At 40.1% G+C, this 12,306-nt stretch overlaps 1 protein-coding gene across 1 annotated transcript in view; it reads left to right on the top strand.

Annotated features, from left to right (window-relative positions):
• The window catches only part of CTNNBL1 (catenin beta like 1), a 160,933-nt gene that overhangs the window by 66,621 nt on the left and 82,006 nt on the right, over positions 1 to 12,306 (top strand). The window contains exons 8-10 of the mRNA XM_065921981.1: positions 7,880 to 7,952; positions 8,194 to 8,252; positions 9,756 to 9,904. Of these exons, the coding sequence (XP_065778053.1) occupies positions 7,880 to 7,952; positions 8,194 to 8,252; positions 9,756 to 9,904 (281 nt within the window). The remainder of the gene's footprint in view (positions 1 to 7,879; positions 7,953 to 8,193; positions 8,253 to 9,755; positions 9,905 to 12,306) is intronic.

A 12,306-nucleotide genomic window follows, 5' to 3' on the forward strand; every position in this document is an offset into this window, starting at 1 on the left:
TTGGGCATTGTCAAACTTAAAATTTTGTTAATTTGATAAGTGAAAACTGTTATTTCATTTTAATTTGAAATTTTAAAATCAAGTACAAAGTGTTAGCTTTCATCTGTTTATTAGTCAGTTGTATTCATCTCTTTTAGCTTCCTATTTGTATCCTTTGTTCATATTTTTGTTGGATCATTCATTCGCTTTCCTTGTTAGCATAGCCCTTTTGACCATTTAGTGCCTGTACCATAGAGTGAATGAGGAAAGGGAGAGGTAAGGGCTTCTCTCAGGATAGTATTAACCAAAGATGTGATGGGAGGAAGTTTGGAACTAGTTAATACTGTAGTACTGAAATATTCTGGGCAAGCAAGGATTCCCAGCTTTTCAGTGAGAAAGAGGCACTGGTTTGTGGCTGGAATGATTCTTTAGGTAGTCCTGGCCTTGCTGAGCTCCAGAGGGTCATGGAGATGCAGAAAGTCTGAGGTGCATCAGGTCCAATTTATCCCTCCCCCCTCCCCCCCACCGCACTGTCTTGGCAGGGGTGAGGAGGAAAATTCTGCTTAAGATACCATATGTCCGCATGGTTCCCTCTCTTTCTGACAATTTAGGTCTTCTCAAATCCTTCTTATTTAACCCTTTGTTGCTGTTAAATCTGTAACATATACGTGCATTAACATGACTTGAGGACATTCAGCTCGCCTGTGTGTTCTCCTCAGTGCGTGGGGGCACACTTGCTGGTATAAGTATAAACTTAATGCGTAGTTCAGTAGACTGCAACTTCCTATCCACACTCACACACCCTTCCTTTCCTTTCAGGCAAGAGTCAAGTCTGGTTAATTCACTCATTGTCATGAGTGAAATGCAGCTTCCTTTTGACCTCCTCTCATGAATCTTTATGTCCTTTGGTTTCCTCATGTAACTCACATCTCCCTTAGTTTCTTCATTCCTCGATATTCAACAAAACTTTATTCTCCAAAGCCTTGAGACATTTTGGGGGTGAGGGGTAGGGGAGAGGAAAGTAAAACACAGAGTTAAGGTGATGGGATAGATGGCAGGGACCTGAGTCTTAATGGGATGGCCACAGGTTGGGGCCTCAACTTTATACAGAATAATCCAATAATTTTTGTCTTTGTGAGGTCAGGGCCAATTTTTCCCAGTTGCTTGAGGCTTGATACTGAATCAGGGAGTCTTCGTTAAACTAGAATAGCCGGCCTCTTCTGCCTTTTGAAAGGTGTTGAAACTTGCGGGTCTTTTTATGAATTGGTAACAGAAAGGGAAATTGAGACCTTTGGGTGTTTGGTTGAATTCCATTACTCTTATAAGAGTAGTAAAGAGGCCCATTTGGCTGTCTTGCAAGCTTTTGACTCTTACCTTTCAGGCATAGTATTTATGCGATCCTCGGGGTCAAATAGCCATGTTGTTATCTCCAAAACAGTTTTTCAAAATTTGGGGGTATCTAACCATTAAAATACAATTTGGTTATTTTACTAGTAAGCGAAAATTCTTAGAAAATTCTGTGCTGACCAGAACATTAATGAAAGTTCTGCTTCTGGGTGAAGCCAGCAAGAAGGCATGTCTTGCTCTTATTTCTCATAATCTGGGGAAATGCTTATTGTAATCTTCACCATCATAACCATCTTGGTGAATCAGATTGAATGATGGCCCCAGATCCTTACTTTCACAGGTAGAACTTTAAAAAATATAGATTCCCAGACGTACTTTCTCAGTCTCTGTCTTCAATGTATTTTAGACACGTTCCCCATGTGATTATAAATGTACAGTGAATTATAAGATCCACTGGTCTCTAGAAATGTGAGCATTTTTGTTACCTGGTTTTGTTCAGTACTACTCCAAAACTAATTTAAAACTTCATTTCTATTATGCCATTCCCTGTTCAAGAACCTTCCTACAGCGATGCCAATGCCCTCTGCATCAGATCCCACCGTCTCTGCCTACTTTTTAAGACCCCTTACCCTGGCCTGATCTGACCCTTCCATTTCTCAGTTTTGAAACATTGGCCTTTTAATTTTCAGACATTCCTCTCTTTACCTGCCCCCTTTGCATAGGTCAGTATTTTTGACCTCTATGTCTTTGTTCATGTTCCTCCCTCCACCAGGAATGACTCCTGCCTTATGTATTTCTAAATTGTACATAACCTTCATTAACCAACTTAAACCCCCTACTCTTCCATATTGTCACCACCATTTTTTGAACTGGAAGGAATCTTTTAAGTTCTAGAAAAAATTAAAAATCAAGACCTATAGAGATTAATAAGACAGTTAAGATTGCCCAAATTCATGTAGCTAGTTAGAGATAGAGCTAAAATTAAAACCTAAGCTTCCAAACTTTCTTCATGAACTCTTCCCATAGCACTACTTTGCCCATACTGCCCTCTTTCTTTTCTGAGTATCAGTCATTTTTTTTTTTTTTTTTTCCTTGTTGGTTCTCTTCTGGGACTTAGCAGATCTGGGTTCTAACATATGCCTATAGCTGAGTGAAACATACCCTCATGGAGTATCTTTTCTTCATTACCTGGGAGACTTTCATGTCATTATGTGTGTTCCTGGTCTTTCTCCAAATATCCTTAAACTCCTTAACAGCACGGACTAGGACTCCATCTCTTCCCTGCATCTCTTCCCTGTTGTTCTCTGGGTGTGGTTCCCAATGAGGAGCGTCAAAATTACCTGGCTGCTTGTTGGAAATGTACATTCTTGAACCCACCCCAGACTCACTAAATCTGCCCAGCCTGGAGTGGAGCCAGCAATCTGTGTTTTAACAAGCCCTCCAGGAGATTCTGATGCATGCTGAAGTCTGAGAACCCCTTCTATGTTTACATTGCTTTATAAAACCTTGCTACCTAACTGATCATCCCACTGTTTATTCAGTAGTCCTTGAGTAACCCCTAAGTGAATGGCACATTAGTGAGGCTCCTTTTGGTACTAGTAGCCTAGCTAGCAGTATATAGAGATACTTGATGGATTTTTTCATTCTCTAAATGAAACCTTACTAATTTCTGCTGCTAATGAGGATAAAACTCATTTCACAGGATTGCATTAAAAGGTCTAACAGGTAAGCGGATAACTGTAGTGTGAGAGACGCTGCACCATATTTCACTTTTAATGGGGAATACAAACTTATTAGGATATTGTGTACTATTGAAAATAATACTAAAACTTTTTTTTTTAAAGAAACAAAATTAAGATTCCTTTTTGTTTCTCAATTAAATCGTTGCTTCAAAAACAGTTGCAATATTCAGCATTGAGCTCATGAGTTGAGAACTGGCTACAGTATACTACATGTACAACTGGTTGATGCTAAGTCCTTAGCCTCTTATGAGCAGGAGTTGGAATTTTTATAGGGCACAGATTGCTTTGATGATTGTACAGGGCTGGAGTCATGTCTGAACCTGCCCCACATACCAGAGGTGAGCTGCAGAAATAATTTGCAGCTTCTGGCTGCGGGTGGTAGCATAATTGTCTTGTACATTCCAAAAAAGCAGCAGCTCCCCAAAAGGTGAAGTTTAATTTTATTCAGGGCTGGCGTGTGCTGAGTACAAAACTATGCTTGACTCTGTAATTACTCTGACAGCTGAAGGATTTAGGATCACCAGGCTCCTGGATGGAGGAGAGCCCCAGAAGCTCCAACTCCCATTGGGTAACTTTGCAAAATCCAAGAGAAGATATCTGGTAAATGAATTCTCCCTCCTCCGGATTTTGACTAAATGTCCTTGTAATTTGGCCGTTTGGTATTTTGCAGGCTTGGAGACTGTCATTGCTGAGTGAGATTTAAACAGAAATAAAACTTCCTTGGTGACTTTTGTCTTTGACTCGACATGAAAGATTAGTCTCCTTTTTTCCCATCGAGCCCACGGTTTCACTCAATGTAAGAGATATCAGGCAGGTTAGAGAGGCAGAGTAATTTGGCCAAGATCACATAGCTAGTAACTAATGTGTAGAACTGAGATTCTAACCTGGATATTTCTGATCCCAGTCATCAGAAAAACGTGTAGCACCTACTATGTGTTCAGTCTCTCACTCATGTCTGACTTTTTGCAATGCCATGAACTGCAGCACACCAGGCCTCCCTGTCTATCACCAACTCCTGAAGTTTACTCAAACTCATAGTCCATTGAGTTGGTGATGCCACCCAACCATCTCATCTGCTGTCATCCCCTTCTCCTCCCGCCTTCAGTCTTTCCCAGCATCAGGGGCTTTTCCAGTGAGTCAGTTCTTTGCATCAGGTGGCCAAAGTATTGGAGTGTCAGCTTCAGCATCAGTCCTTCCAGTGAATATTCAGGACTGATCTTCTTTATAGTCCAACTCTCATATCCATACATGACTACTGGAAAAACCATAGTCTTGACTAGACAAACCTTTGTTGGCAAAGTAATGTCTCTGCTTTTTAATATGCTGTCTAGGTTGGTCATACCTTTTCTTCCAAGGAGCAAGCGTCTTTTAATTTCATGGCTGCAGTCACCATCTGCAGTGATTTTGGAGCCCCAGAAAATAAAGTCTGTCACTGTTTCCACTGTTTCCCCATCTGTTTGCCATGAAGTGATGGGACCAGATGCCATGATCTTAGTTTTCTGAATGTTGAGTTTTAAGCCAACTTTTTCACTCTCTCCTTTCACTTTCATCAAGAGGCTCTTTAGTTCTTCTTCACTTTCTGCCATAAGGGTGGTCATCTGCATATCTGAGGTTATTGATACTTCCATATTGTGTTAGGTACTTCCATATTGGGCTTCCCTGATGGCTCAGTGATGAAGAATCTGCCTGCCAATGCAGGAGACCTGGGTTCAATCCCTGGGTTGGGAAGATCCCCTGGTTTAGGAAATGGCAACCCACTCTGGTATTCTTGCCTCGGAAATCCCATGGACAGAGGAGCCTGACAGACTATAATTGATGAGGATGCAAAAGAGTCAGAACCAACTTAGCGACTAAACAACAGCAACTTCCATATTATTTAATTCTCATAGTAACCCTCCAAAGAAGATGTTATTTTCTTGTCTCCATTTTACAGATTAAAGAAACTTGAGACCAGGAATGTGACTTCAGTCATAGATGACCATTCTTAATTCATGGTGCCATCAGTATCTCAGTAATTTTTTTATAAGGTCCTAATGCCAAAAAGGACCTAACAGTCCCATTCAAGGTAGTTAGATGCAAACAATTTCATAGATATTTATGTCCTAAGAATTTAGTAGCCATTTGAAAAATGAAATGCTTGGATTAAAATATATTTTTTATTTCATTCTTAAATACCACAACTACTTACCTATTGATGTATGTGCCTTTTGAGTACTGCACAACTTCTAAAACCTTGGAATCAGATTGAACACCAACATCTTTGTTTCTTCTCCACATTGATTTTCACACAGCTCTTTTATCACAGTAACCACCCAAAGCCAGCCTGTCATCAAAAGAAACAGTACCTGGAGCTAATGGTTAATGCATTCACTGTTCCACAGATGTCAGATGTCACTGTGCTTTTCTTGGAAATACTGTGAATCCTTGGAATCTCCTGTGGATTCAATGTGGTGTCCCATGGCACACGGTTTGGGAACTGCAGACTTTGGGTTACATACATAGTACGTGCTTATGAGTGAAATCTAGATGTGTCTGATCCTAGATTTATGTCCTTTTTTTTTTTAATATACATGTATTACTTGATAAAATTAATTTTAAGTCAGTGTAATCTTTTAAATGATGTAACAGTGGATGAGGTTCATGCAAATTCACCTCTGTTTGCTGTCATGTTTAATTTTTTGTCTTACATTTAGCAAATGCCTAATAAATAACTTGCTGGGAAAAGAGGGAAACCTTCCCCCCTACCTTGGAGACAGAATTTTATAAAATCAAATAAAAGTCAAAAGTCATTGGAACCACAGAAAAGCTATTGCTCTAGGGGCCTGATATCTTTTGGTCTTTCAGTTGAGTGTATCTTGTTTGAGCCAAGAACCTTGACCCTTAAAAAGCTGCATATAAGTTGGTATGGCTTAAATCACTTAAAGTAGCAATAAATATATAAATTCATTGCTCGGTCTTGTCTGATTCTTTGCAACCCCATGGACTGCAGCGCACCAGGCTTCCCTGTCCACCATGAACTTCCAGAGCTTGCTCAGACTTGTGTCCATTGAGTCAGTGATGCCATCCAACCGTCTCATTCTTTGACATCCCCTTCTCCTTCTGCCTTCAATCTTTCCCAGCATCAGGGTCTTTTCAAATAAGTCAGTTCTTTGCATCAGGTGGCCCGGGTACTGGAACTTCAGCTTCAGCCTCAGTCCTTCCACTGAATATTCAGGACTGATTTCCTTGAGGATTGACTGGTTGGATCTCCTTGCAGTCCAAGGGACTCTCAAGAGTCTTCTCCAACCCCACAGCTCAAAAGCATCAATTCTTCCATGCTCAGCTTTCTTTACTATCCAACTCTCACATCTGTACGTGACTACTGGAAAAACCATAGCTTTGACTAGACGGACTTTTGTCAGCAAACTAGCAGTACTCATAACTTAAATACTGTGAGTGATTTTATTGGCAGATTCTTCATTCTGATAGAGATACTCACCCCTTGGCTTTTCACTTTTGTGTTTTGATTTGTATCAAACTGTTTTTCTTAAAGTGAAAAATGCCACAGTTTGCATTTAAACACTGGCTGTTGTACTGAATTTCCTGAAACAAGACCTTAAGCTTGCCCAGGGAGCATACCTTGCAGTCAGCACACGTAAGACCTTGTATTTACAGATCTTTTAACCTGAGATGGGTCATACCTGGTCAGCCTCCAGAAGCCCTGTGGGGTGCAATTAGGCTTGATGAGGAAGACGTGCAGAGAGAACTGAAAAGATGCTGGGTGTTGCTTCATTAGGGGCCAGTCTTCCTTCTTAAGTGCAAAATCAATGTCCAAACAGAGCTGTGAATGGTGCTAAGGGGATGGCGGTATTAGCTTCGAGATAAACACCTCCCCTGTCCTTTCCAGGTACAGTAATTATTTGTCAGGTCAAAAACCTGGATAGATAGCAGGGCTGCTGCTGATTAACAACTGTTATTGTGCCTGCATTTTGAGGATCCAGCAAATAAAAACACATCGATGAGGCTCACGCTCCTCTCTGTGTCCCTTTATCCATGGGGCATCGTTAATGGTGAGGCACTTGAGTCTCACTGCAGGAGCAACAATGTGGGTGACCATGAAAGATGGGCTCTGCAGTGCATGTGTCCCCTCTGCGACTCCAAGTAGCAGAGCATGCAGCAGGGAAAGAATTGTGGGTAGTAATTTGGGTGTTAAAATATTAACACATTTCTGCATATTTAATGTGGTTTCCTTTTTAAATAGTAGGCAGATTATGGCCCACGAGCAGATAGGTTTATGATTTCAAATTAAATTTTAAGCATTAAAAAAAATTAAATCCAAAAAGGAACTACTTTGTTACAAAGACATTCAGCTAATCTAAATAAGAACTGGCTTTCTTTTCAGCTTCTCTCATCTGTCCATAGGCTAATTTACAGCCTAATTTTATGACCGTCACTCGTGACTGAAGCTTCATGATAGATTTTAGTCTTAAAAACTTTCATTCATCTTCTTTGCATTTGAGTACATATTATGTGCTCGACCATAGTCCCTAGACTCACAATAGGGAATCTTCATAGAGGAGGTGACATTTGTATCTGGGCATTAGAAGTGTGAGAACCACTGTGTACATAATGCTATTTACGGTTTTACTGGGTAGTACTGGAGTCTGGTCTCTTGACAGCAGAGGCAGACTTTTTTTCACCCATAACCTACTTTTTCCCTTTCTCACTTCTCCGTCTCTCCAACTCAGATCCTAATACTTGTGGAAAAAACTGTCCTGGGGAAGGAAACAAGGGCCCATAACATATTTCTCCTTTCTCCTGTTTCCCCATAGGCAAAGATGCCCTTCGATGCCAACAAACTGTATTGTAGTGAAGTGCTGGCCATATTGCTCCAGGACAACGATGGTGAGGCTCCCTCTCGGTATTGATATTCTGTTAGGATAGGAGCCAGGCTTGTTTCAGATCATGACAGCAAGCTCTCTTGCCTTTGGCATCCCCTTGCTCTCCCTCTCGCTCTCTGTGCAGCTTTTGTACTCTGTCAAGCTGTATTGATTTTGTTTGCTGATGTATCAGTGTTAGACGGCTGTAAAATCTGACAGTTAGCTTCATTTTTTTTTTTTCTTCTTCTATTTTTTTCCCCTTTTAGAAAACAGGGAATTGCTTGGGGAGCTGGATGGAATCGATGTGCTTCTTCAGCAGTTATCAGTGAGTAATTCTTATGCTTCCTGTCTGCCATGAAGATACATGGCTTGTATCTTTAAATGGGAGGTGGAGCTGGAGATGGTGGGAAGGAATAAGCCTTGTGATGGAAGCCATATGGGGTGTGTTGGCAGGCCTGAGGTCACAGTGGAGGCACATGGTTTGCCTTCTTTCTTAGTCGTTGCTCTTTATGACCAGATATCACCATGTATCTGGTGTGGACTTTCTCAGCCTGCTGATGTTTGTCAGGCCCAAAGACGTGTGCTTCCCACTTAAGTATATATTTTTGAGCCAAGAATGCCACTCTATTTTCAGTTGACCCACTCCCAAGATTATTCACTTTCTTTTTTGTCAGTCTGCCACTAAATTGGGGTCTGTTCATTTAGGATCAAGTAAGCCTCACGTGTACAAGTTCCAATGCAATGGGATAGAGGTCAGAGAGGAGGATGGGGAGGATGTGGCACTAGAGGCTGGAAAAAGAAATTAGAAATTGCCATTTGCTCAGTGTTAGAAATGTAAATCCCGTTGAAATGTTCTGCTGGCATTCTGAAAATACTGTTAAGATTTTTTTTCCTAACCAGTCTCATCTGTGCTATTCCAAAACCAGGACTGAAAATAGATCATTTGGATAAAATCTTTAGAGTGTTGGGAGTGTCTGAGATGTCAGTTTTCATACAGCTTCCATCCTGGTGCCAGCAGCCTGAGTGGTTTGGCCTTCACCCCAAAAAATGGAGCTTTGAATTGTGAATCTGTTCCCAGTTCTGGGAAAGTGCTTAGTCCTGTTCCTATAAGATTGATCATTTTGTAGTAGACTGTATGGGTATGCATACACTGTTAAGAGGCTTTCCTCCTAACATGCCATGTATTTCTGGCAAAGATAAAAACTGCTTGAAGCCATTCCCACGACTTAGAGCCACAAATGGTCTGTAAGGCAGTTCATTAGCCCTGGTGATTAGGAAACTGTTCCTTATTTTGGGCCAGGATTTGTCCTTCAGAACTGTGGTTTATTTTAGAGGGGGAAGAAATGTGTTGTGGTCGGGTGGGCCAAGTGGAGAGCTTTGGGGTGGGGGTAGCTGGCAAAGTTGCTTCTCGATCTGGGTAATGGTTTCAGGGGTGTTCACCTTACTCATTTAGCTGTACATGTTTATAGAGTTTTCTGTAGGTGAATATGTTTCATAATAAAAAGGTTTTGTTGGTTTTTGTTATATCTGCCTCCTTGGAACTATGAATCACTCCTGAACCTAATGGTCAGTTGAGTGGTTTTTTATTGTTATTGTGTTTTTTTGTTTGTTTGTTTTTGTTTTTGCATGATAGCCAATTATTTAATACCTGTGAATCAGAAAGCCCAGTTTCTCTAAAATGGAATCAAATGAGAATTTTGTTTGGTAAGGCTCTGCTTCTTCAGTTGTAGGGTTATTGGAGTAGATAGGCTTCGGAAATTGTTGAATGCTGGTTGATGAAAAGACCTTCTCTTGTGATTCTGTGCCTTCTGATATTTTTGCTTGACAGGTGTTTAAAAGACACAATCCTAGCACAGCCGAGGAGCAGGAGATGATGGAAAATCTGTTTGATTCCCTCTGTTCCTGCCTAATGCTGAGTTCCAATCGTGAGCGCTTCCTAAAGGGCGAGGGTCTTCAGCTGATGAATCTCATGCTAAGGTATGCTTCTCATCTATCATGTCCTAGCTGTACATCTTTTTTTGTCCAACTCCTCACTGTTAGCCTGGATTCAAGAACATGTAGCTAGCTATGGTCTTTTATTCCATTGAGTTTCCTAGATGTATAAAACAGTAGTCTTCAGGTGAGTGTATGGTCTTTTCTGAAGTTAGTTTGGATGAATACAGAGTATATTTTGGTCTGTTTGTACCCTATTGTTATGTCATTTGGTAATAGGACCACTCCATTGAAGGGAAATTTTTTGTTGTTGTTGTTCCTTCTCATAGTGTGTTGGTTTGGGGAAATCTAGTCATTAACTTCTAAACATACCCTATGTTAATTTCTAAACTTAGCCCAATTTTCTTTTTATCTTATATAGACCTATCTATGCCGTACGTTTGTCCATATTTTTATATTGACAAAGATCAATAGTGGCTCAGATGGTAAAGATCTGCCCACATGTGGGAGGACCAGGTTCGATCCCTGTGTCGGGAAGATCCCCTAGAGAAGGAAATTACAACCCGCTCCAGTATTCTTGCCTGGAGAATTTCATGGACAAAGGAGCCTGGCAGGCTACAGTTCATGGGATAGCAGAGTCAGACATGACTGAGCAACTAACATACTTTACTATTGACAGCAGAATGTAATTCCTGTTTTTCATTTATACATATTTTTCATTATATATTATTTTCAATAATGAGTTGTTCCTTGCTATGTGGCTAGCATAAGAGATACGAAAATGTGCAAGACAGTTCTGGAACTTTTTTTCATAATTCCTTCCTTGTATATCTAAGTCTGATTTAAAGCTCAAACCGTAAACAATCTGCCTGCAGTGCGCGAGACCTGGGTTCGATCCCTGGGTCGGTAAGATCCCCTGGAGAAGGGAATGCAACCCACTCCAGTATTTTTGCCTGGAGAGTTCCATGGAAGAGGAGCCTGGTAGGCTCCAGTCCATGGGATTGCAAAGAGTCAGACATGATTGAGTGACTGTCACTTTCACTTCACTTTCATATCTTATTACTTGTGATTCATTTCTTAAAATACTTAAAGTAGGTTTCATGTTGGTGTAATTCACAGAATCTGGAAGTAAACGGGAGATAGCTTGTAGTTGATAACTCTTGAGAAATCTGGCTTGGAAGCAGTAGAGATATAGGGTGAAGCGGTAACCAGAGTTGGGTGTTTAGTTGACAATGGTCAGTTTTTTTTAATTGAGAGATGTAAGGGCATGTTTGATTGGTTGGAGGACTGAGCATTATGGGATTATTCTTTATGAAACTGAGCCTGAGTCTGCTGTTTTGAAACATATCTGCATACATTGAAAATTTCAGTGAAAAAATTTTTTAATAAATTTGATACTTATCTATTCAATATAGCTTAGAATATAGAAATACAAAACTGTTAAAGCACTGATAAGGTAATGTGTTAAGTGCTTGGCTTATACAGAAATGAATGGTAGGATTCCTGTCTCTTTGGATGCAGATTCCTTGGAGTCTTTTTACCCATAATTGTTTTCTTATTTTTAATAGCTTTTTAGGCCTACCACACTTGTAATTTTCTATACTGTTTATTTTTTTAACTTAACATGCTGTTTCCAATGTTGTGACATAATCTTCATGACAGTTTTCAATAATTGAATAATGGTGACTCTAAGGGAATATTAACTTATTTGGTCTTCCTTTGTTATTGATATTGTAGTTATTTCCAATGTTTTGTTGTTATAAAAAATTCTCCAGTGACAGATTCTACAAATTTTTGTGCTTAAAGCTATTTTTGCACTTAAGATCATCAGGGTATGTGTTTCGAAAACATCTTTTTTTAAAGGCTTGTGTAGGCCCAAGGGCACAGTAGATCTCTTGGTTTGTCCAGTGTGTACCAGACCTTGGATTGATTGAAAATCTTCCTTGGTGGAATTGTTTTTAAAAAGTTATTTTAAAGTACAGAGAGGGGCATTGTAATTATTCAGAGGCCTTTAGTGTTCAACTGATTTTTGCTGGCTCTACTCTCTTGGGTCTTTTGTTTGTTTATCTTCTTTACCCTTCTAATTGCCTGTCCGTTTGTTGAAATGACCCACCTTCTCTCAAGCACATAGCATATAAAGAAGATGCATTTGACTTCCTGGGCCTTTTAACCTCAAAACTATATTCTACAGGGACTTTCTTCTGAGCTTCTTAAAGATCTGAACTGCCAGTGTCTTTGGATGTTTGAGTACAAATACGAGGTGATGTATTCCTGTAGCATATGGCTTGGAAATGTGCAGCAGTGGGGAGCTGAATAAATAACCAGAAGTATGGATTATTCAAGCAGGAATGCTGAGGTTCTGGGAGCCTAATTTAAAAAGGAGCTCTAAAAGATGTAGAAATAGCGCCTTTCTAAGATCTCCTAACTTTTCATTTTTGAATGCTGAA

The sequence above is a fragment of the Muntiacus reevesi genome, chromosome 2 (assembly GCF_963930625.1).
Source record: "Muntiacus reevesi chromosome 2, mMunRee1.1, whole genome shotgun sequence".
Classification (NCBI taxonomy): domain Eukaryota; kingdom Metazoa; phylum Chordata; class Mammalia; order Artiodactyla; family Cervidae; genus Muntiacus; species Muntiacus reevesi.